The sequence below is a fragment of the Mustela erminea genome, chromosome 18 (genome assembly GCF_009829155.1).
Source record: "Mustela erminea isolate mMusErm1 chromosome 18, mMusErm1.Pri, whole genome shotgun sequence".
Lineage (NCBI taxonomy): Eukaryota > Metazoa > Chordata > Mammalia > Carnivora > Mustelidae > Mustela > Mustela erminea.
Window position 1 is genome coordinate 24,097,521 of NC_045631.1, and position 24,889 is coordinate 24,122,409.

Genomic DNA, 24,889 nt, shown 5'->3' on the forward strand with positions numbered 1-24,889 from the left:
TGCCTTTAGCTCAGGTCACGATCCCACGGTCCTGGGATCCAGCCCCGCATCGGGCTCTCTGCTCACCCGGGAGCCTGCTTCCTCCTCTCTCTCTGCCTGCCTCTTGTGATCTCTGTCTGTCAAATAAATAAAAATCTAAAAAAAAAAAAAAAAAAAAAAAAAAATGCCTCTTGCTCTCCATCCCAACTAACTGAGCATGGCCACTTTCATCTCTCACATGGCTCACTACAAGAAACTTTTTTCCCCCCACCTTTACTGAGATAGAATTGACATAAATCACTTACATAAGTTTAAGGCCTACACAGCATGAAGGTTTGACTTACATATATCATGAAATGATTGCCACAGTAAGTTTACTTTGCATACACCATCTCATATAAAAGAAAAAAGAAAAAAAAAGAAATCTTAATTATATGGAGCTCCTCAGGAATTTGTAGGTCATCCTTGCACAGGGGCCATGCTAATCTTCTCTGCACCTTCCGATTTTAGTATGTGTACCAAGAACCTTTTAATTTCTTCCCCTGACTCAGTGTCTCCCCTACCCAGCCTCAGAAGTAGTTACTATTACATAAGGCCCTTCATGGTTCTCCATCCCTTACATTAAAAAAGCCAAGCTCTTTTTCACGTAGCACAGAATTCCCTCCAGAACCTGATTTTGGCTTACCTCTCTAACAACGACCGTTTGCTGTTGCTAAATGCCCGAACTCAAACTCTCTTTTTCTGAGCCTGCTACTTTTTTGTAAAAATAGCCATTCTAGTCCCTCAAAAAGTTAAGCTGAGGTTTAAGAGACAGTACACTTCGAACAATACGACGGTTTACTCTCCCCATCACTCCTTTACACTTTAAACCTGTATATATCTAGCGCCTCTTTTCAACTCAGTACTATTTTTTTTTTTAAAGATTTTATTTATTTATTTGTTAGAGAGAGAGAGTGGGAGAACACAAGCAGGCAGAGGCAGGCAGAAGCAGAGAGAGAAGCAGGCTCCCCACTGAGCAAGGAGCCTGATGCGGGACTCGATCCCAGGACCCTGGGATCATGACCTGAGCCGAAGGCAGCGGCTTAACCAACTGAGCCACCCAGGCGTCCCAACTCAGTACTATTTATTGAATACTTATTATGTACCAGGTACTGTGCGGGACACAGGACAGAGGGAATACATAAAAATAGGTTGAAGGACGCATTCTTTGCTTTCCGCAAGCTCCTTACACTACACTTTCTCAACCATCATTAAGGCCTGGATCATCTCTGCCAACATGAACAAATCAGGGGGTCCTCAGGCCGGGCTGAGACTCCAACTGCTGCCATGTTCCCCCACCTCCGCTTTCCTCCGCCGCCATACCCGGCGGGAAACCACCCAAAAAGCCCTCCTGCTTCCCAATCCCACACGGCGCCTAACCTGACCACCGCCCTAGCGGCAGGCTGGGGGGCGGGGACGCGTGGAGGCGCTTGGGCCCGGACCTCTGCGCCTGCGCGCTGCGGCCGGCTCTAGGACCCGGATTTAAAGAGACAGGCGCTACAACCGTCGTGGTGGCGTGCGGCCTGTGGGCGCCGAGTGTGAGGCCTGCGGTGTGCGCCTGAGCTGGGAAGGCAGGTGAGGGGCGGGCGCGGCGGGCGCGACGGGCCCAGGCAACCGGGAGGGCGGCGGCCTGGCGTCCCGGGGGTCCGGGGCTCGGCGCGGCCTGGGAACCGGCCCCCTCGGCTCCTCCCCCGCCCTCCCGCCGAGCCCCGGGGCACACCCTCCGTGACGTGGCTGCTCCCCGGGAGCCCACGGGGGTTGGGCCGTAGCTCCCGGGACCTCCGCGGCTCCGCGAGTGGGAGGGTCCCTGGGGCCCCTGTGGGGCCGCTCTAGCCCGCCCGGGTCTGCACGCCCGAAGCCGGTGCTCCCTGGTGCGAGCTTTGGAGCCTTTCTCCGTCCGTCGCGGCCCCTTCCCCCGCCCCGAGCTGTGTCCTTGCGCCCCCGGCCCGCCGGAACCGAGGAACTCGCTTCCCCGCCTCCTCCGCGCGTCCGCGCCGGCCGGTAGCCCCTGCTCGCTCCCGGAAGGCGTCGGGGAAGGGCCTCCCCGCGAACTGTGGCTGCGGGGCGCTCGCTTCCCACCCGGGCTGCGTTGGGGCCGCAGCGGTTTCGTGCTCGACCACTTTGGAGGGACCGCTGCGCCGCGGACGCTGTGGGGGGTGGGGGCGGACGGGCTTGCTCCGAGCCTCACGGTGCCTCCTCGTGGCCCAGGTCGGCCTGGGCCTCGGACCTCGGGCCGGTGGAGGGGAGGGGGGCACGCTACCCAAACGCTCTCCTGAGGACCGTGTGGAAGCCGAATTCGTTCTGAGCTCCTCTGATGGACCTGCCGGACTCACATACCGCACCACTGTAGTTCTTGAACTTCTCGGGGTTATACACCGTCTCTCCAGCAAAATGTACATTTATGAATACGCGCATTTTGTGTACATTTTCAGGGAGTTCAGAGCCCACCCATCCCCCAGTCTTTCCATGGGCTCATTCTAATTTTCCCAGTCATCCCGTGAAGTAGGTGTTACTTTCCTATTTAGAAATGAGAAAACCGAGAACCGAGTTCTCAGAAATTAACAGTCCCTAAACTGGAAAGTCACCGTCCGCACTCCCAAACCCGATTCCCATCCATCTGCTTCCCACTACGGGAAGTAAAGCGGGCTTGTCGTTATAAACCAATAAGGACTTCCACTACAAAGCATGTGCAGGTTGGAAATAATTTCCAGTATGTTTAAAATTAGAACAATGAAAATACTTTAGAAAACATGAATATAAAAAGGTCAGGAGGATACCGTGTGGACATGATCCCTGCTTTCATTTGGGGTGATTTATCAGTTCCTTTGATTCTTGCTGTCCAGTTGCTTCAGCATTCCCTGATTCAAGTGCATTATGAACAGGCTGATTGCCCATAGGGAGCCTCTGCTTGAAGGATAACTGCTTTACTGATGGTCATAAGAGCTAATGTGTCCTGAACGTGTGCTCTATGCCCAGCTCTTAAAAGATTTTTATTTATTTATTTGACAGAGATCACAAGTAGGCAGAGAGGCAGGCAGAAAGAGAGGAAGGGAAGCAGGCTCCCCACTGAGCAGAGAGCTGGATGCGGGGCTTGATCCCTGGGCTCTGGGACCATGACCTGAGCTGAAGGCAGAGGCTCAACCCAGTGAGCCCCCCAGGCGCCCCTGCCCAGCTCTTTTCGAAGGGCTTTACTCTTAGAGTGACAAGTTAGGTAGTTTTGTTACCCACATTTTGACAGTTGAAGAAATTGAGGGAGGGAGAGGTTAGGTTAAGTAACCTACCAAGGTCACACAGCTAATGAGCTACAATATGAACCCAGGCTTTCTGGTTCTAGATTCCATTTAATTGCCTCTCAAAATGGGTCATCTGATTACATCATAGATTGGTATAGTGACTTAATTATTTTCTGAGGGTGGCATATATGTTCTACTTTATGTTAAAAACCTCACAAACATCATGTAATTTTCCTTGGTAACTAGAAAGAAACTTCAGGATCTTGTAATATTTAACAGCCATCATCCATTAAAAGTATCAGGTATTGCTGATGGCCTGAGAAAAGCTTTTTTATGTTGTTTGGATTTGATTCTCTTCATTGTGATTTACTAGATGTACATGTGTACATTAGATATTTGAACCCACTTCTGCAAACTGAACTTTCCTTTTGTTCATCCTGTACGCAATAAATCTAATGCTTTGAGAAGTGTTTGGTTAGTCAGCGTGGACTGTAGGAGGGCTGTTTGGGGATGTAGTAGCCTAGCTCCTCATTTATATCTCACTCTTCTTGTGTCTTACACTTTCATGCAGCTGTATGACTTTGACTTTCAAGATCCTCTTCCCATCAGCCCTCCGCGCACTGGGGCGAAAAGAACTGAGCCTGTTCCGAGAGCAACATCACTGGCCTGACAGAAGACAATTCAGCCATTGGTTAGAAACAGATCTGCTTGATGGGCCCTGCCTCCTGCAGAGAAGAAAGCCTGCTCTGTCATTCCAGGAAGGCCATCTAAGACCACGTGCCACCTGCCTTGTTTTCTTGCCAGGGGCGCATGTGGGACTCTGCAGTGGCCCCTGTGAGATGGCCGAGCAACGATTCTGTGTGGACTATGCCAAGCGTGGCACAGCCGGCTGCAAAAAGTGCAAGGAAAAGATTGTGAAGGGGGTATGCAGGATCGGCAAAGTGGTGCCCAATCCCTTCTCAGAGTCCGGGGGCGATATGAAAGAGTGGTATCACATTAAATGCATGTTTGAGAAACTGGAGCGGGCTCGGGCCACCACAAAAAAAATTGAGGACCTCACAGAGCTGGAAGGCTGGGAAGAGCTGGAAGACAATGAGAAGGAACAGATAAGCCAGCACATTGCAGGTGGGTGGGGACCACTGCTTTTCCAGGGTAATGGTGCTGAGAAAAAAGGATAGTAGAGTCCCATTTTTTTTCTTTCTTTCCTTTTTTAATTTTTTTGGAAAGAATTTCAAACTCAGAAAAGTTGTGAGAATAAAAAAAGAAAAAAGAAAGCTCATAAGCTTTTATCTAAGACATACCTGTTAATATTTATTCTCTTTGCATTATCATTTGTGTTCCTATGTGCACTGTTCCTCTTTCCACACGTGCATAGCTTGTTTTTTTCCTGAACTATTTTAGAGTATGTTGCACATATTTTGGCTTTTGCCTTTAAATATTTTGGTGCATATATATATATATATTTTTTAAGATTTTATTTATTTATTTGACAGAGATCATAAGTAGGCAGAGAGGAGGGGAAGCAGGTTCCCTGCTGAGCAGAGAGCCTGATGGCGTGGCTCGGTCCCAGGACCCTGGGATCATGACCTGAGCTGAAGGCAGACACTTTAACCCACTGAGTCACCCAAGCACCCCTTCAGTGCATGTATCTTAGGAACAGGAATATTCTCTCTTGTGACCATAATACAGCAATCAACTCTGATAAATTGATCCTTTATGTAATACTTTAACGCACAATTTGTATTCCAGTTTTGTCTATTAGTTAAACAGTATCTTTGTAGCTTTTTTCCCCTTCACAGTAGAATCCCACTCTGGGATCAGGTATCACATTTTGTTGTCTCTTTGGCCTCCTTTATTTTTATTTTTATTTTTTAAAGATTTTATTTATTTATTTGACAGAGATCACAGGTAGGCAGAGAGGCAGGCAGAGAGAGAGGGGGAAGCAGGCTCCCTGATGAGCAGAGAGCCCGATGCGGGGCTCGATCCCAGAACCCTGAGATCATGACCTGAGCTGAAGGCAGAGGCTTTAACCCACTGAGCCACCCAGGCGCCCCTCTTTGGCCTCCTTTAATCCAGAACTTTTCCATAGTTTTTTTTTCATCACATTGATATTTTTGAAGAATAGAGTTCCTACCATCACCCCCTCTTATCTTTCAATTTATTATCATATGGATTCACAGATTACTTTTTCCTGTGCTTATAATTTTACTGTATTTTATTATTTCCTTACTTAATTGTCCCATATTGGGCCACCTGGGAAACCCTTTGATCTGGTTTCTGTGTCCTGGATGCCTGGCTCTTTTTTTTTTTTTTTAGTGTTTTAAAGTATTTTTTTACTTTATAGCATAATAGTATGCTCTTAGGCTTACCTTACTTTTTTTTTTTTTTTTAAGATTTTAAGTAATCTCTACACCCATTGTGAAACTTGAACTCACAACCCCAAGATCAAGAGTCATGTACTCCACTGGCTGAGCCAGCCAGGTGCCCCTCTTAGGCTTACCTTATATGTATCCTTCCACAGCTCTGGAACCGGCCCGTTTCTCTGAAGAATGCTGGTTCCTCTTAGTGGGGGAATGGCTTTAGAGACCAAAATCTAGATGCTGTGTATCCTTGTTGCCATGAGGTTATCTTTGCCTTTAGACCATTAAGCAGACAGAACTGGAAAAATAGATATTTACACACAAACACGTGCATATACTCGGGTACATATATATGCACACATATACATACATATTCACGTGTGTGTATTTTAGAAATCTTACACCAATACTTCCAAATCCAGTTAGTCCTTTATGACCTTCCATGTGCTCATCTTTAAAGTAATATTCATATCTTCAATTAAGTATAGTTCTGGTCACTGTGGGAGGACTGTGGCAGTGGCTGTAAAAACGGACACCTGCGTATCGTTGTTCTTTGAGAGGAGAAAAGACTTCGAGGAGAGAAAGCTACTTTGCATATACTTCTTTCTCAAGTTCCTCATCCTGCCGTGCCCTGACTTGGCCATTGGCTCTAGTTTTTGGCACTTCTGACTAATCTTCAGAGGAAGAGGAAAACAAGGTAGAGTCAAACTCACACAGCTCAAAAAACACAGCAGCTGGGACTTTCCATGCCCGTGCCAATCTCACATGCTCTGTTCTCCATCTTCATTTCACTTTTTTGTTCATCTATAAATTGGGGCTATAAATTGGAGCTGAGATCCCCAGGTTTTATCTGTGGAAAGGTGGGTTCTGATTCTACCCAGATCTGGAGATCATCATATATGGGATAAGAGGTGGAGAGGGCTGATGAAAATATAAGTTACTAATAGTTAAAGAGTAATGGGGTCTTTTGTCCCCCGAACACTACCCCCCACCCAGGACTCTCTTAGTCCACTCAAGAAGTACAGCCAGTCCACAACCAACCTTGGAGTAATGTCATGGTAGTAACTTACCCAGCAAGGCTGTTAAGAACAGTCGTTAAAATTCTTTGGAAGCTTTTCTCAGAGATCTTTCACTGAAACATACTTTTTCTGGGGGTGGGTCCTACAGATCTGTCTTCTAAGGCCACAGGCACACCAAAGAAGAAAGCCGTCGTCCAGGCTAAGCTGACAGCCACTGGCCAGGTGACCTCTCCAGTGAAAGGTGCCTCACTCGTCACCAATAGCAATCCCCGGAAATTTTCTGGTTTTTCAGGTGAGAGATTAGAGATACTTTAGCTGTTAGAGTCCTTTTAATTTGGAATCCTATTTGGGATTCTGGTTGAGTGAAAATTCTGTGCTACCTATCGCCTCATGCATAATTCGCTTCCCTCTGAGCAGAAGGTAATGGCTTATTTTCAGCATTCCACTGGCATTTTTTAAAGTACATTAATCTCTGTTGCAGCCAAAAGAGTTTGTGTTTTCAAGACTTTTTCCCCCTTGAAGTAGTCACCTGGGTCAGATGGAGATGATTATAACCTGCCCTATAACTTCCTTGTATTTTGGTGATAAAAGGATTTTGAGAAATCGCATCCCTAACCTTGCCCAAACCAAAGATGAGAGTGTGGAAGATGTCCTGCATGGCCTTACGTAATAGGTAGCATTGGGAAGGGGCTTTTACTTTGTAGCTTCGTCTGTTCTGCAGGTAACCTTGGGAAGTACTTTTATGAGGCCCATCTGACAAATGAGAAAGCTGGTGTCTGGTTCATTATGGAGTTAGTATTGATGGTGAGGTCTGCTTAACTCTCCAACACCTGTGCTTTTTTACCCTGCACCCTGGTGCCCTTATTTGGAGACATTCTTGTGACTGACTCAGGTGAAGAAAGTAAAGGCAAACACATGGACTCAGAAGTTGCTCAGAGAGGTAGCTTTAAGTGAGTGAAAGAAGCACAGACTTGAAGTCGGGAGACCTGGGTTCTGGGCCCAGGGCTGTCACATGACCGCTTGCTCAAGGGAGCAGGTGGCTTTCCCTTGGAGCCTCTGCGGCGTCATCTGAAGGGGGAACAGTAGTTGCTGCCTCCTTTACCCTACAGTATTTGCACGAGGACTGCTGGAGAGAAGATTGCAAACATTGCCTTGATCTGTGGGATTTTCTTATTTTAAAACTCCGAGGTTTGTTTTTTGTTTGGCGGTAGGCCAAAGCCAGAAATACAGAGGGGTCTGGGTGGCAATAAGGACAGCACATTCCTGGATGGATCTGGGTCCCAGGGAGGGAAATTTGGGAGGAGCTGAGAGAAGTGGGGCATTCTAAAGTCTTGCAACCTGCTCAGCATTGACGCTTTGGAATTTTGTCCCCTGAAATCCTCTTCAGAGGCCAGGTCAGAGATGAGGATGGATTTAGAATTTACAGACCTCAGACAAGAGGAAGCTTACATCAGCAGCCTGCTTGCTAATGGCTCTCTTGCAAGCTTGCAGAATGAAATGTGCTTGTAAAAGAGGGGAGAGAGGATCAGTCAAGAGTTGTGCATTAATTTGGGGGTGTCTGGAGGAAAGTCTTGCTTGTTGATACCTTTTATTTTGGCACTGAGAAGCAGGGATGGGTGGGTGGGAGCGGCAAGGGCTCGGGCATGCCTTCTCTCAGGCCATGGGCTCCTCATAGAAGAGATGGAACCAGGTCATCTTTAAGGCTCCTTCCAGCCTGTCAGTCTGCGTCAGTCTCCCTCCAACTAACATGGCCCTTTGTTTCTTCTTCCGTCCTCATCCCCACTTTTCTGCAGCTTTACCATTGCTCTGAGGTTCGCTTGTTCTGTGCGGTGCTTGAGTAAAGAAATGCGCAGCAGCTGGGCCTCCATACTAGTGCGAAGCCATTGTTTCTTTACCGTTAACTGCTGTGAGGCCTGTTGCCCTCTTCGTGAGATGGGCATGAGGTTCTCCACCCCACAGGGCTAATTTGGGCGCTGCAGTGCAGCTCCATATAGAGTGCCAGCAGAGTGCTTCCTAGTTTCCCTTTCTTCCATCTCAACAAGGAATCATCCCTGTTGTTTCTCTCTCCAACAGCCAAGCCCAACAACTCTGGGGCAGCCCGTGCAAGCCCTCCCCCTAAGGCAAGTCTGTCCTCAAGCAGATGTGACCCCAAGCACAAGGATTGTCTGCTACGAGAGTTTCGGAAGTTGTGTGCCATGGTGGCTGAGAATCCTAGCTACAACACGAAGACCCAGATCATCCAGGACTTTCTTCGGAAAGGTTCAGCAGGAGGTGGGACCTAGAACATCCTGGATGGGCCTTTCCTCTGAAGAGCTCAGAGCCATGGCTGGTTTCATTGCTGTGTGAATCGTACAGTTGCACGGGACCTCATGCTTGCTTTAATCCTTTGTTAATACCGTCTTGAAATTCCTTGTTTCTCTTTTTTTTTAATTATTTTTTAGAGGTTTTATTGGAAGAGAGTGGGCTCAAGAGCTTGCACTCGGGTGGGGGAGGGAGGGAGGGAGAAGCAAACTCCCCACTGAGCAAGGAATCTGAATCCGGGCTTGACTGGGGACTCTGGGATTACAACCCGAGCCAAAGGCAAATACCTGGCCAACTGAGACACCCAGGTGTCCTAAATATTTTTCATTTTTAAGTAATCTCTATACCCATGTAAGTGGGGCTGTATAAGTGGGGCTCGAACATACAACCTGAGATCAAGAGTTGCACGCTCTATCAACTGCACCTGCCAGGCACCCATTGAAATTCTTAATAATTTTGAGAACTCTGCATTTCTACTTCTTTATTGGGCCCCATGAGTGCACCAGTTCTGCTCAGAGCACATTGGTATTGCTCCTCTTCTGTCCTTACTTTATCCCCAGGAGGCTAGAAAAACATGTGCATTTGACCAAGAGGAAAGTTTACTGTCCTGCACGTTTGATCAGATTTTTGTGACCCATGTGCACAGCTGGAGTAGAATCTTCCAGTTCCTTGATTCATCTGACAAATCATCACTGAACATCTGTAATGTGCTTCTCACTGGGGACGCTGAACTGGAAGTTTGGCCCTGCCCTGTGGGGAGCTCAGCCAGAGGAGGTAGACACGTGAGCCATGAGCCACCAAATGCTATGGCCTCTACCACTGTAACGAAAACGCACAGGGCGTTTTGGCAGCACAGACCATGACGTAGACCTCTCTCTCGGATCCTTGAGTTTGTATATGTATTTGTTTAAGCTCCATTTCTCAGGAAGGCCTCCATTCTTCTGTCTCCAGATGGTTTCCACGGTGACGTGTACCTAACAGTGAAGTTGCTGCTGCCGGGTGTTATTAAGAGTGTTTACAACTTGAACGATAAGCAGATTGTGAAGCTTTTCAGCCGCATTTTTAACTGCAACCCAGATGATATGGCACGAGACCTAGAGCAGGTCAGAGGAATGGGAGGGTAGGCGGCGTTCCAGGTGGGGTTCTGCCAAGCCAGGCACCTGAAACCTCTTTTTTCTGGTTGGGGCACATACTGTTTCGGGAAACTGAAACCTGTTTGAGCAAGCTTCCTTTATGAGAGCTGAATGTGAGGCGACAGCTGTCAGTTTCACAAGGTTCTGAGGACTGCAGTCATACTCCTGCAGAGCCCCGAAAGGCCTGGATCTTGAGGGACTGGATTTCAGACCTCCCGTAGTCTCTGCTAGGGTTCCCATTCTGGACCCTACTTTTTCTTGCTTTTTTTTAGTATAACTTGGTATAACATTCAGCTTTTGGTTGTTCATGACTCCAGCTTTGGCAGCATGGAAAGTTTCTATTCAAGTACTCCCCCCACCCCTTTATCTGATGACCATATTTGTTTCTTAGTTAAAATTCTTTATTTTTTTAAAAATATTTTCTTTTTGAGAGAGAAGGGGGGGGTTGTGGGGGAGGAGCAGAGGGAGGGAAAGAATCTTAAGCAGGCACCACGCCCAGTATGTGAGCCCGAGAGGGGGCTCAGTCTCACAACCCTGAGATCATGACCTGAGCCAAAATCAAGAGTCGAACACTTAATTGCCTGAACCACCCAGGTGTCCCTCTAGGTTCAAGTTCTAACAGGAATCAGATTGGCTCAGTTCTGAATTAGTCCTTGCATCATCCCTCAGTGAAGGCAGGTGGCCAGATCCTGTGGTGGATAGAGGTGCCCTTTCCAGGAACTGGGTGGGATAGATTCTCCAAGAACGAGGTTAGTATGTGTGTGGTGGGGACAGAAGTTAGTATGTATGTGTTTAAAATCTCTGGTTCATCTTTAGTCCTGGGGGCTGGAGGGATATACTCAGCCACCCTGGGGTTACAACCATTTTGGTTTTTGGAGACAGGGCGACGTGTCAGAGACAATCAGAGTCTTCTTTGAGCAGAGCAAGTCTTTCCCCCCAGCTGCCAAGAGCCTCCTTACCATCCAGGAGGTGGACGAGTTTCTCCTTCGGCTCTCCAGGCTCACCAGGGAGGAGGAGCAGCAGCAGGCCCTGCAGGACATCGCCTCCAGGTGGGGAGCTGCCCAATGGGGATGGGCTTGGGGAGATGGAGTCACCGGGGAAGGAAAACCAAGTTGAATGTGCCTCACCCCTAGGTGTACAGCCAATGACCTCAAGTGCATCATCAGATTGATCAAACATGATCTGAAAATGAACTCGGGTGCAAAGCACGTGTGAGTACCAGCCCTCCCCTGACAGCCAAGCTGCTCGCTTCCTTTGTTGCCATCTGGTGTCAGGACTTCAGAGTCCTGAAGTGGATTCAAGTCCTAATTCTACCTTGCTCCTTCCTGCTTGGTCCATCACTTGGACCTAGCTCAGCCTGTTTTCTCGTATAAAATGTCATGATGACCTTCTTACGAAGTTGTTAGAATTGAAAGTACAGAATACATTCAGTAAATCTGTCTGAATTGCTTGCCCACTCCAGCCCGTCTTTGCTAAGGTGGCATCCACGTAGACCCAGGATCTCAAAATTGCTAAGTTTTACAAAAACATTTTCCCTTGCAAAAGGCTTTTAGACAGTGGAACATTAGCTTTCCCACTTTACTGAGATCCCTCCTTTCTGTGAGAACTGACAGTTATCTAAAGCAATGAAGTCAAAGGCAGTGGTTTTTGTTTCTTTGCTCCTCTCTGCCTTGACAGGTTAGATGCCCTTGACCCCAATGCCTATGAAGCCTTCAAAGCCTCACGCAACCTGCAGGACGTGGTGGAGAGGGTCCTCCGCAATGAGCAGGAGGTGGAGAAGGAGCCAGGCCGGAGACGAGCTCTGAGCGTCCAGGCTTCCCTGATGACACCAGTGCAGCCCATGCTGGTAAGGCTGCTGCTCTGGCCCCACTCCAGATGTTCCGATCTTCCTTGTGAGATCTGGAGGATTGGGGCCAGGCACAGTGCGGATGTGAATCTCCACAGGGCTCTAAAGGTGAAGGAGGAGACAGTGTGGTTTAGCAGAGACGTCTAAACTTGAGGCCTGGCTCGGCCACCAGCAGGGTATACCAACTCAGGTATATGAGTTGCTTAGCCATTCTGGGTTTTTCATTTCCTCACGTGAATGTGGTATGAAACCTTCTGAAGCATCTACTTAGAGTGGTTGACTGGTCATCTTTCCTGAAGACAGCTGGGTGTGTTAAGTAACTCCTAAGTTTCTGTGACCTACCCCGAAGTAGCTCTGAGAGGTGGCAACAGAGCCTGGCTTCCTAGGATCAGGCGCCTTGGCCTCTTCCTTCTGGAAAGAGGAAGCTTAAGGAATGAAGATCATGTCTGACCAAGATCATCTTGAGCCTCTGCTCATTTCATGAGAACTGGGCTTCCCTTTGTACGTTGGTTCCTCTGTGCAATGGGGGCCTCCACCAGTGCTGCCATGCCCAGTGAGAACCGTGGGGTTGCCTCAGTGGGGCGCAGTGACTTTCATGAGCTCTGCCTGTGCTTTACGTACTACAGCCTGTGGTTAGGCTTCTGTGTTTGGGTTAGGGAAGTGTCCTGTCTTGCTCGGAATGTGGGACAGCCAGCCCCAAAGTAGTAGGATCTCCATCCTGGGGACGGGACATCTGTCACCCGCAGTAGTGGCCTTCTGCCCTTTATAGGAATTCTTGGAGTCTGGTTTAAAACCTATCATTTATTCCAAGGGTGGCATGGGGTAGATAGCTTTGTGCTGAGCCACACAGACTTTGGAGTTGGGCCCAGCCGTGAGTGTCATTCCTGCCCTAGATGAGCTGTATACCTTTAAGTGGGGACTGAGGCTCTTCAAGCTTCTGTTTTCCCATCCATAGAAGGAAATCCATGTCTCTGACGTAAGATAGCACATCAAGGATGCAGCGAAATTATGTGTATGACCTGACATGTACAACCTCCACCCCTGAGATGGTTGGCCATCGTCAGCTTGAGTCAGGATGGCACTGGGGAGTGAAGAAGCCCTCCTGTGTCCTGTCCTAGGGATCCCTGACCGCTGCCACCCTGCCAGCTTCCCTGTCACCTACACCCTCTTCTCCCTTCTACACACCTCCTATGCTAAGATAACTGATGCATTTAATAGCAAGCCAAGGCCGTGCAAGATCCTGAATTACTGAGAAAAAAATGAAATGCTGTTTCAGTGGAATTTTATTTGCTCTAAAATAGACCTCGTTAGTGGTCCTCAAAAAGCCAGCTCCCGTGTCTGCTGCTGCAACGCTGTAGTTCGAATATGGCACTTGCCTAGCCTTGTCCATTCCCCTGCCTCTTCAGCGGCCTGGTCTTAGGTTATTCTCTGGTCGGCAGGCCCCAGGACCTCGACTCTGGGGCTGTCCGTGCTGAGCAACTCCCACTGAAGAGCACCTGTAAGTCTCCAGGCTTTTCTTTCCCCACCCCAAGGCTGAGGCCTGCAAGTCCATCGAACACGCGATGAAGAAGTGTCCTAATGGCATGTTTTCTGAGATCAAGTACGATGGGGAGCGAGTGCAGGTGCATAAGAACGGGGACCACTTCAACTACTTCAGCCGCAGCCTCAAGCCTGTCCTGCCTCACAAGGTATGGGTCCCTTCCTCTCTGCAGGGACTGGCTTTCTCTTCCTGTCCTGAAGAACCTCAAGGCCGGGCGCCTGGGTGGCTCAGTGGGTTAAGCCGCTGCCTTCGGCTCAGGTCATGATCTCAGGGTCCTGGGATCGAGTCCCGCATCGGGTTCTCTGCTCCGCGGGGAGCCTGCTTCCTCCTCTCTCTCTCTCTCTGCCTGCCTCTCTGCCTACTTGTGATCTCTCTGTGTCAAATGAATAAATAAAATCTTTAAAAAAAAAAAAAAAAAAAAAAAAAAAAAAAAAAAAAAAGAACCTCAAGGCCGGAGTTCTGTAGTCATTTCAGCTCTGGGCCATAGTTGAGTTTATTTTGTAGTCATTGAAGGAATCTATTTGTTTTTGGAGTCTTAAAATGAAGGGCTGCTCCATGGGGACAGCCGAAGAGCCCAGGCATGGGTTAGTCAGCACAGAGCCCCAGGGGACCTTGACGTTCCCCTTGCCCACAGTGATGCTAGGACAGTGAGCTCACCTGGCAAGCGACTTGCAGTGCTTGTCTTGTGTTTCCATGTCCTGTGTGCTCCCCAGTGCTAAATTACCTCCCGGGGACAGAGGGCTGGTAGGCTGTCCTTCAGGAGTTTTTTTGATAAACCTTTATTGAGGGCTTAGTCTGGGCTAGGCACTGTTTTTGGTAATGGGTGTGCAGTAGTGAAAAAGGGACAGAAGTACTTGGAAGCTTACATTCTGATGTAAACTCAGTCCAGCGGGGACAGATGAGAGCCCAGACTCCTGTCCTTTAAGGGGCATTAAGAACCTTGCCCCTTAGTCCTTCTCAGCACCCAGGGCCTCTGTGAGTCTTTGGACTTTCCTCAGGGAAAAGCAGCTGGAACATCTGACCCCAGTAGCTAGTGAGTAATGGGATTTCCTGTGCTAGCTGCCCCTTCTCTACTAGGACTGACTCCATTCATTTTTTTTTTTTTTTTAAGATTTTATTTATTTATTTGACAGACAGAGATCACAAATAGAGAGGCAGGCAGAGAGAGAGGAAGGGAAGCAGGCTCCCTGCCGAGCAGAGTGCCCGATGCATGGCTCCATCCTAGGACCCTGGAATCATGGCCTGAACCGAAGGCAGAGGCTTTAACCCACTGAGCCACCCAGGCGCCAGCACCAACTCCATTCTTCAGAGCCCTGGGGGTGAAGGGGATGTGTCGTGGGACTCCTGTGCTGCCCTCACCCTTGTCTTCCTGTTGGACCTCTGAGCCTTGGGCTTTTCATTTCAGGTGTCCAGAGGAGAGCTAAGCATTGGCCTCCGTGGGGCCCAGTAAAAGTGCCCCGGAACTGCTCCTGGGGAGATGCCCAGTGGGCCCCTCTGTTACCCGGAAGAAGTCTGGGCCCTGCTCTCCTTCACCAGCTGTCCTGGGTCTCTCTTGTACTTGTGATTTGTAAGGAGCTGGGTTGAGGATCGAAGCCAAGTAGGACAGCGGGACAGGCCTTTCCTGTCCCCACTCCAAGCATCATAGGTTTTGAGGGCCTGTGTGCCCTGCCCAGGGGAGGACTCAGGCCCGTCATGCTCTCTGGAACTCAGCACTGGCAGCGCTTGGCAGGGGCCACCCTGGGTTCAGTGGGACTACTCCCTGTGTGGAACTCTGAGACTGGGGTCCTGCCTGTATCGGGAAAGACTCTCGATTGCAAACATCCTTTCTTACTCATTTAGAAGATGGCTGTGGGTTCTGAGCTCCCACTCGGAGAAGACCCTCCTGTTTCCTTGCTGCTCTGGAGAGGGTTCATTTACTCCTTTCCATCCATCTTTTTATAAAAGCTCATCTGTTCTCCCCCACAAATGTCTGCCTGCCCATGTTTATTCCTCCCTTCCATGTTTGTCCACCTCTACCTCCTCCTCCACATACTTTCTTCCTTTTTCCCCCCAACTCTCCTCCATGGCCCAGAGTGGTTCCATCGAGGCTGACCTTTTCCTGTTTGGGTCTCAAACGCCTCTCCTCTCGTCTCAGTGGCTGCTAAGGCATAGATGTGTTTTGCACATGAGTTTGGCTTCCACATATTGGTGTTTTGTGTTCGTTCTGGGGCCTGGCTTTTGCTTTCTGGCTCAGCTTTAGGTCACTGCCGCCCATTCTTCCCTCACCTGAGTCCCCTTTCTGCCCCCCAGGTGGCCCACTTCAAGGACTACATCCCTCAGGCTTTTCCTGGAGGCCACAGCATGATCCTGGACTCCGAGGTGCTCTTGATCGACACGAAGACAGGCAAACCGCTGCCCTTTGGGACTCTTGGAGTGCACAAGGTACTGGCTTGGTGCCCAGGAATGTGCAGGAATGAGCAGGTGTGAGCACATGTACATGTATCTTTGTGCGCCCTTGCTCTCAGCGGAGGGGAATCCACTCAGGGTGGAGCTTATTCTTTGTTTCTGAACTATTTCTGAATTGAGCCCTGAGTTTAGACATGTTTTTTGTTTTTTACATAAAAGGAGCTAGTATTGGGAACTCAGAATTGGTTTGGTTTCCGTTTTGGACTGTCCGCCAAGTGCCCTTGTGGCCCGGGGGCTTCTGAACACATACAGGACTGTTCTGTCCACTGCTTCCCGGGTCCGTGTTTTTTGTTTTAAAGATTTTATTTATTTATTTGACAGAGACACAGCAAGAGAGGGAACACAAGCAGGGGGAGGGGGAGAGGGAAAGCAGGCTTCCGGCCAAGCAGGGAGCCTGATGTGGGGCTCGATCCCAGGACACTGGGATCATGACCTGAGCTGAAGGCAGACACTTAACAACTGAGCCCCCTGGGTCCATGTTTTATACCCACTTATATTGGGCCTCATGTATCTACTACCTCGTTTCCCCTTACAGAAAGCTGCCTTCCAGGATGCTAATGTTTGCCTGTTTGTTTTTGATTGTATCTACTTCAATGATGTCAGCCTGATGGACAGGTAGAGATCTGCTTTTGGTTCCTGGGTTAGGAGGGGTGGGGGTTCAGATTGGCCAGGAAGGAGGGGAAGGGGCTGAAGCATATGCCTCTTTGTACCCAGGAGCTGGGGAGGAGGGAGCCAAGAGGTTGCATACTTGCCACACACTCAACTCCCCACTGACTTTGAGAGCCGTTTTGCTGACTGGTTCTCCTGAGCACTTAATTCAGAGAGGAAACCGAGATCCTCACAGAAGTTTCTGTGCTCTAGCAAAGTGGACTATTGAGAGAAACAAACTGTGAACACTATAGGGTTTCAGACAGCACCCATGGGGGCATAAGGCAGATGCTTTTTAGCCCGGTTTTGGTTTTGGGAGAGGTGGCCAGGAAGCTGGGACTAGAAGAGGCCTGGAGGTGGGGACCATCTGAGGGAGAACTAGCGGTCTTGACTTCACTGCATGCAGATTCTTGGGTATGAGAAACCAGGATTGGCCCCTTGCACACCTAGACCTATGTCCCTGCTCCCGCCCTCCCACACTGGCCCCGTCACTGAGTGGGGAGCAGGGAGAAAATAGGAGGGGAAGGGGAAAGACTTGTTGGGCCTTGAACTTCGGTCCAGAGAACCACCCGGCCTTGGGTTCGGGGGCCAGCAGTGGTGGGGCGGCGGCTGCATGGATGAAAAATGAGAGTGAGAGTCATTTTTCATGTGGGACCAGACGGTCTGGGCTAAAGGCCAGTTCTTCCGCGGCTCCATGACAGAAACAGGCACTGCAAGGATGAAGTGGCTTTGTACGACAGCTCAGGGTTGTCCGTGTTCGGTTGCAAGGGAACCCTTATCATCCCAACAGGCAGAACTGTGAGGCTGGGGGCTTAGAGCCACGGCAGACCCTGTCTTGAAGCAGCAGTTGGTCATGCCCCTCGCTCCTCAACACTCTGAATGGGGTGGGAGGGTCCTGACCTGACCTCAGCTCTCTCGTCCCCCTTAGGCCTCTGTGTGAGCGGCGGAAGTTTCTTCATGATAACATGGTTGAAATTCCCAACCGGATCATGTTCTCAGAAATGAAGCAAGTCACTGTGAGTAAAGACCCCACCCCAGACAGCAGCCTGGTGGTTCGACAGCAGGGCAGAGAACCCCTGGTCAGATGTGACGGAGAGAAGGAGTCCTCATTTTCTCATGGGGGCTGCCGCTATGTACAGGTTGTCTCCTAGTCTCCACCTACAAGGACAGGGCCTGAAACATCCTTCCTAGCTGGGCTCCCTGGGTCTCAAAGCTGCAGCCACTTTCTGGTTGAGAGAACTGCTTTGCAAGACCATTGTTCGTGTGTTCAAGTTGGGGTATTTGCAGCAGATGCTTTACTAGTGTGCAAAAGGGAACCACCACCACCACCTTCCCACCATGGTGCTCTCTGTTCACACACCAACCTTAGCGTCTCTCTGTTACCCTCAGAAAGCTGCAGACTTGGCTGACATGATCAACCGGGTCATCCGAGAGGGGCTGGAAGGGCTGGTGCTGAAGGATGTGAAGGTGAGCTGCTCACACCCCGTGCTTGCTTTCTCCCATGGGCTCTCGGCCTCCCCCAGCCTTTCCAGCCCTGGCCAGCAGAGGGCGGTGGCGGTCTGAGGTTGGGTGCAGCAGGGCCGCCTTTCCAGGGTCTCACAGGCTCTGTTTCACATCTGGAGGATGGGTTCGTTTATGTTCCCTGGGACAGCAGCTAAGGGCTCTTGCTCAGAGTGGACTGGGCACTGGTAAAGCCGATCTGTCGAATGAAGAGGTAAATCCCACCCTCCTAGAGTTTCCATTCTAGTTTGAGGTCTCTCTCCTGCTCTTCCCTCAGGGTACATATGAGCCTGGAAAGCGGCACTGGCTGAAAGTGAAGAAAGACTATTTGAACGAGGGGGCCATGGCTGACACAGCTGACCTGGTGGTCCTTGGGGCCTTCTATGGGCAAGGGAGCAAAGGTCAGGATGGCCCCCAGCCCCTGGGATGGTACTTCTTTGAAAGGCACCACCGCTCAAGGTGTAGCTGGCCTTTTTATCAGCTTGATCTGCCAGCACGGCTGGTTATGGTGCCCACAGCTGTGGGATCAAGGGCCCCAACCCAGCATGTCATCTAGGCAGGGACACTGGAGAGTTACAGACTTGGGCAGGGAGAGGTCAGGCAGGAATACCCCATGCTATTTGGCACAAAGATGCTCATCATCGGCTAGTTTCTGGGGGCCTGGCCACTTTTTCCTCAGGGAAAAACCTCAAAATCTGACTGGCAGGAAAGCTGGGCTCTGAGGAGTCAACTGTGTGCTAGACTCTATTTAATTTTTTACTCCTCACCAGAGCTTAACAAGTTATACATGATGAGCCCCAGTTTACTGAAAAGGAGAGTGGGGCTCGTATAGGTTAAACTTGGACAGCTAGCAGGAGGTAGGCCCAGGAGGTGAGCTCGGCTCTCTGACGCCAAGGCTCAGGTCTTTCCCCTCCAGCAGGCTGCCCCTCACTGGGCACGTGGGGCTGGTGGCAGCGGCTCCCTCCATCCACCACTTAACTCACCCATGTTCCCGCCCCCAGGTGGCATGATGTCCATCTTTCTCATGGGCTGCTATGACCCAAGCAGCCAGAAGTGGTGCACGGTCACCAAGTGTGCAGGGGGCCATGATGACGCAACCCTTGCCCGCCTGCAGAAGGAACTAGACATGGTGAAGATCAGCAAGGTGAGGAAGGGAGCTGTTCGGCCCAGACGCCTGGACTGGACCTCGTCCCGAGACTGGTTGTGCTTCTCGTTTATCTGTGTCCGCAGAAAGGAGAGCAGCTGCTTGGCCATGGGAGCAGTCGTAGGCCTTTAGAGGCTTTGAGGGCCGACCTTGTGGAAACTGGCCCGCATGCCCCCCTGGCCATGCCCTCTCAGGGCAGGGAGGATCCCATGGGGTGAGGGTCAGCTTTCTGTGAAAAGTCACCTCTTCACACAAGCTCCTCATGAAGGGGGGTTTAAATTTTATTTTGACTTGGGAAGGTCCCAGGACAGCATCTTTTCTTTTCCAGGATCCCAGCAAGATACCCAGCTGGCTGAAAATCAACAAGATCTACTATCCTGACTTTATAGTCCCAGACCCAAAGGTACCAGCCAAGGGGCCTGGGCTCCTCCTGCCCACAGGAGGAGCTTGCAGATTCTCTAGCACCACAGAGAGCCATCTCAGCCTCACTGTCAGCCCGCCCAGGATGGGGATCTGGACTGTTCAGCCAAGGGACGTGCCAGTCCACACTGAGGAATTGTCCTTAGTAGGGGCAGGATGAGACCAGCCATCCCCCAGACACTCAGAAATGGTTTGCTCTGGAAGTTACCTGGGCCACTTCCTTCCATGCACTGACAGAGAAACTGGGGCCCAAAAGGAGAGCCGGAACTTTCCTTGGGTCCCATAGCATCAGCAGCAACAGTGGGACTAGAACCCATTTCCAGCCTGTTAGCCAGTGCTAGTCTGTATTGCTTCTTGCTGGTTGGTGCAGGGGCGGGGGGTCCTTCTTAACCAGTGACTGAATCCTGACAGAAAGCTGCCGTGTGGGAGATAACAGGGGCTGAGTTCTCCAAGTCTGAGGCTCACACTGCCGACGGGATCTCCATCCGATTCCCACGTTGCACCCGCATCCGTGATGATAAGGACTGGAAATCTGCCACTAACCTCCCCCAGCTCAAGGTGCCAGTGTCTGTTGCATGTGTGTTGTCCACCCCACTGTCCCAGCCTCAGAACCCTGGCTCTCTGGCCTGCTCATGTGTTCTCTTCTCCTTCCCGCCCCCCGTATGTCTCTACCCAGCCCCCCACTGCCGTCCACCGAGACAGGGCAAAGAGGGCAGTGGAGAAGACCTGCCTGCCCCAGGGCCTCAGAGAAGAGAGCTGAGTGTGCTGTTCTCAGCCTCCTGCCCTGCTGCTCAGGGCTGGGCCCCAGGCTATAGTCTATGATGCTGTTAAGAACCAGGGGGCAGAGAACAGTGATTTGTACCCATGATCCAAGGAATGGCCAAAATTTAGAAAAGCACCAAGAAAGCCAGCCTCTATTCCCTGCCATTTCTTTTCTCTTTATTCCTCAGCCCCATGGGCCTAACCCGCTTCAGAGGCCTGTAGCTAGGAAGAGGATGAGAGCCCCTGACACTCGGTGTCACCCCCCACAGGAACTGTACCAGCTCTCCAAGGAGAGAGCGGACTTCACGGTGGCGGCCGGAGAGGAGGGGAGCTCCACCACAGGGGGCAGCAGCGGAGAGAACCAGGGTACCTTGGGGCCTGCGGCGGCTCACAAGGCCTCCAGGGCCTCCCCGAAGCAGCCCTCCACCAGTGCCAAGAAGGCAGGAGGAAGGCCGAGTAGCCCCAACAGCAGAGGCGGTAAGGGGGTGGGTGGTGAAGAGTGTGCTGTGAGGGCAGAGCTCAGACGACGGGGACCCAGTCTTGACAGGCAGCTCTGAGGTCACGTGGTTCGCTCTGTCCACTGCTGCAGACCCGGAACCCATTCCTGTACTGTGTCCAGCCACGGGCCCCTCCATCTGCTCAGTAGAACTGAGTGACCGGCTCCTGGGAAAGCCTGTCAGACCTGGGGACGAACCGCCTCTGAGCTAGAGGCCTTACCTGCCAAGAGCTTCCTTGGCCAGCTCCCCTAAGCTCCCAGCAGAGCCGGGACCTGGCCTCTCCCTCGGCTGCCCTGACCTCAGGGGTAGCAGCTTTCCTCCCCACTCTGGTTCTCATTGCAGGCTGTCTCCCACAGGCCACCAGCGGACTGTGAAAGTGGGGCAGAAGCGGAAGGCTCCTGATGAGACCGCGTGCCCAGCAAAGGTGAGGGTCAGAATGGCAGTGTCCCAGGGGCCCATCTGGCCCGGAGCTTTGTGTTCCTAGCCCTCTGCCCTTGGGCACTGGGAGGAGTGAAGGTGTTATGGGGACTGGCGGCCAGACCCTGTGGCCCACGGCCGCTGCTCACCCACCCCGGGCCTGTCCCACGGGACAGCCGCTCCACCCTGTGCCCTCTCGTTACCTTGCAGAGGCGGCCGGCCAGCCCGCACAGAGGAAGGAGAGCGGTGCCAGCAGGCAGGAGATAGAACAGCCTGGCCTCACTGAGAGAGGCTGCAGGCACCCAGCGGGCTGCAGGTCCCCAGTCACAGTTTGCATTAAAGAGAAGGGAGAGAGCCGGTCTGGGTGGAGTGCAGCTGTGTGAGTTTGTGCTCAGGGCCAAAGCAGAACCAGCCCCGCCCCGAGGAGCGGGTCAGGGGCACTGGCCAGGTGACTGGCCTCCTACCTGCAACGCCCTTCCCTTCTTGTCCTCCCCCGTTTGTCTTCGGTCTGAAAACAGCTGTTGAGCTGCTCCTGAATGTGGCAGTTAGGCTTAGCCCTGGGGGAGCTGCTGGCCCACAGGGTACAGAGGTAAACACTGGATCTCTGTCAGGTGTGATGGACCCAACAGTCCTCCTCCCCCTAGCCAAAGCCAGCATCGGAGATTGCCAAGTGGAGTCTGCACCCAGTCCCCAGCAGAAGTAGGGAACTTTTCCCATCTTTTCCCTACCGGAAGCCCCTGCCCCCGTCCACAGCAGAGCAGGGCTCCTAACCCCCACGTCTAGCTGCCTGTGTGCCGCGCACTGCTCCGTCAGCCAGTGTCACGGAGTCTGAGAGCCACTGGCCCTGCCCCTGGGTGGTGGTGCTTGAGTAGACACATTCTCCTCTTTTCCAGGTCCCCTGTGTGGGGACCCAGCCACGCTCCCTCCTTTTCCTCTAGACGGATACGGTATGTGCCCTCTGGAGTGGCTGGGGGACTGGGGCTTTGATACATGGTCCCTTCCTCCAGTCAGCTCTGAGATGGCTCCCTCCATCTCTGGCTCTGGTTCTCAGACCTTCCTGTCTGCCTGTGCTGCGCTGGGTGGAGCCCCAGCCTGACCGCTGCACATTTGCAGGTGCTGCTGGACATCTTCACTGGGGTGCGGCTCTACCTGCCACCCTCCACACCAGACTTCAGCCGTCTCAGACGCTACTTTGTGGCATTCGATGGGGACCTGGTGCAGGAATTTGACATGGCCTCAGCCACACATGTGCTGGGTAGCAGGGACAAGAACCCTGAGGCCCAGCAGGTCTCCCCGGAGTGGATTTGGGCCTGTATCCGGAAACGAAGGCTGGTGGCCCCCTGCTAGAACTGCGGCCCTCCCTCGCCTTTGGCCACACACGTTCTGCTTCATTTGGGGGTGGGCCTGGGCCAGCAGGCAAAGGCAAGAACACAGTGGTGGGGCCTGGGGGGGGGGGGTGGGGGGGGGTGGGGAGACGGCCTTTCTTCTCCAAGCAGTACGTCTTCCAGAACCTACCAGCCATGGTCTCTTCCCAGCCAGGAATTCATGGCTGTGGGTGCCGCTGGGGAAGTCTGTCTCCTGCTGGTTTACATACTTCTTTCCGACCTGGGTGCTGGTTTGGTTGTATTTGTTTTCTTTTAAAAGTTTGTTTTTTTTTTTCCCCCCTATAAATAAAATACCTTCCAGTTACCCCATTCTTCACCCCTTCTCCCCCGTAGGCCCCCTAGTGGTCAGGCACGGAGTGACACTGAGCTGTTGAAGCTCAGAGCACAGCCACCTGCCCCTTCACTTGCAGGCTCGTTTTAAAGTTGTATTTAAAAGACTGCTCTCAGAAATGTTCTTATTATTTGGCAAGACTTGTATTCAGCCTGGCCCTTTTTGCCAGGAATGTAGCCTCCTTTGAAAGAAAACAAAATGAATTTTATGACTTAAGTCTCTGTGTTCTTCTCTTATAGGGTGTGGGTCCTGGTTTGAAGGGAGGGAACCAGGATCAGGTAGGAAAACAGGGCTTTATAAGAAAAGGGAGGTTACTGGAGCTACTCCTCTGGGAAACAGGACTCCAGGAGGCTCTGCCTCCCCCAAATTTGGAAACAAGACTGGTCTTTAAGATAAAAAACCCACTCAAGGACAAAACCTATACGGTCTCCTTACCAAGAAAGGCTCCCATGCCACCCGAGGCTGGTTTATTGGAATAAAAGGAAAACAGTTCCGTGGAGAGGAGTGTATTCAGTAGAACTTTTCGTGGCAATGGAAACACCTTGTAGATCTTCCCTGGGCAAAATAAACAAGGCACGCTTAGCCACCTATCAGGTGCTCAGCAGCTGACACAACTGAGGAACTCAAGTTTTGGTTTTACTTCAGCCTTCCAGTCATGTGGGGCTAGGAATGACCACGCTGGCCAGTGCAGGGCCAGGCCTGGTTCACACCTGAGTTCTTGAGCATGTGAGCCTCTGTCCCTCCCAGAGGCATGGGGATAACTGCCCCTAAATCCACAGGCTGCTGCCAAGAGCAGACGAACTCAGGCTGCCTCACGTGACGCAGCCAGCACGGGCCTGGCTCACAGTCATGTCAAGCTGGGACAGGCTCCTCAGGTGGTCTTGTTCCAGACTGGCTTCTGGGAGTTCAGGTCTGCTGACGTTAGAGTCTGTTCTCTTTTTTCTTACTATCAACAGGTTGTCAGGCTTGTTTGTCCATCCCCTGTGAGTTAAGGTAATGAGACTCAACTTCTGGAACACACTTGAGTGGGCCTGTAAGATTGAGGACCACTACCTCCCCTGGCCCTCCTCCAGGGTGCTTAACTAAGGTAATATTCTACTGGGAGGCTGCTAGTCAGTCAGCGTAAAAGCCGGCCCTAACCCGATCTGGTCTCTACCTGCACATTAAGATGTGTTGGAAAGAGGGGGAAGGAGGGATTGGTATTACCCTAACTCTGGCCCAACACACTGGTGTTTTTGAATAGGCACCATTCAGTCTAGCGAGAGTATGGAGAATAAGACTCCCTTTATTCTTTCCTTTGCAGAGACAAAAGCCACTGCTCCTTTGAGCACTGACCTACATAAATTTCCATCCCCCTCTCCAGCCTCCTCAAGCCAAGCTGCCAGATGGGGCAGCAGAACAAAGCATTACCCCTGGCATTCTGCCAGCGGACACTGCCACTGCCCTTTGACCCCACTGCTCTAGACCCAGTACCACCTGTCCTGACCTGTGGCTTACACTCAGGGTGCGCCCTTGCAGCACCAGGGCCCTGCCGGCCACTGGGGAGCAGCTCAGTAATGAGCTTGGCCCAGAGGCCCTTTCTGGCCTCATTGGGTGCTCTCTCCAGTTCCCTGTTGAAGGTGTTAGGTCTCTTTCTTTCTGGTCTCCCTCAGGAGTATTCTCCTTTGCTGCCGAGATTACACTGTCTATACAATTCTGTATTTCCGTGCCCCGCACCCGCCAGGCAACAGCATCTAAAACCTCCCCAGCACAGTGCTCAAGGCCTGCCCGCCTTTGGACCTTTGTTTACGTGCTGCTGGTTGACAGCAGGCAGTAGGTCGTCCTGGGTGCCCAGTAGAGGACAGAATGCTGCAGCTCAGCCTCGGCCCTTACTGCCTCCAGGCAAGATTG

The 24,889-nt window shown here is 51.4% G+C and overlaps 1 protein-coding gene and 1 pseudogene across 8 annotated transcripts; one reads left to right on the forward strand and one right to left on the reverse strand.

The window, feature by feature from the left end:
• Window positions 1-407: 407 nt before the first annotated feature.
• LOC116578574 lies at window positions 408-505 on the reverse strand (annotated as a pseudogene).
• A 963-nt stretch (window positions 506-1,468) lies between these two features.
• Window positions 1,469-23,215, forward strand: LIG3 (DNA ligase 3). 8 transcript variants are annotated; one of them, XM_032322740.1, is made up of 20 exons: window positions 1,469-1,593; window positions 3,823-4,376; window positions 6,779-6,922; window positions 8,704-8,901; window positions 9,883-10,034; window positions 10,947-11,113; window positions 11,198-11,275; window positions 11,742-11,910; window positions 13,443-13,598; window positions 15,740-15,871; window positions 16,431-16,510; window positions 17,472-17,559; window positions 17,933-18,010; window positions 18,321-18,444; window positions 19,045-19,187; window positions 19,516-19,590; window positions 20,019-20,165; window positions 20,639-20,846; window positions 21,223-21,290; window positions 22,397-23,215. In XM_032322740.1, the coding sequence occupies exons 2-20, from the start codon at window positions 3,827-3,829 to the stop codon at window positions 22,628-22,630; spliced, it is 2,991 nt and encodes a 996-aa protein (XP_032178631.1). In that variant the 5' UTR covers window positions 1,469-1,593; window positions 3,823-3,826; the 3' UTR covers window positions 22,631-23,215. The 8 variants fall into 8 exon arrangements, with proteins under 8 accessions (XP_032178631.1, XP_032178637.1, XP_032178638.1 ...); XM_032322746.1 differs by having other exon boundaries at window positions 20,639-20,735; XM_032322747.1 differs by lacking the exon at window positions 22,397-23,215 and adding an exon at window positions 21,494-22,390.
• The last annotated feature ends 1,674 nt before the right edge of the window (window positions 23,216-24,889 follow it).

What these genes read in the sequence shown, in the direction of transcription:
- LIG3 (XM_032322740.1), top strand. Translation starts at nt 3,827, where the DNA reads ATGACTTTGACTTTCAAGATCCTCTTCCCATCAGCCCTCCGCGCACTG. An exon ending in TGGTGCTGAAGGATGTGAAG is followed by an intron (nt 18,011 to 18,320) that starts GTGAGCTGCTCA and finishes CTCTTCCCTCAG; the next exon opens with GGTACATATGAGCCTGGAAA. An exon ending in TAGCCCCAACAGCAGAGGCG is followed by an intron (nt 20,847 to 21,222) that starts GTAAGGGGGTGG and finishes TGTCTCCCACAG; the next exon opens with GCCACCAGCGGACTGTGAAA.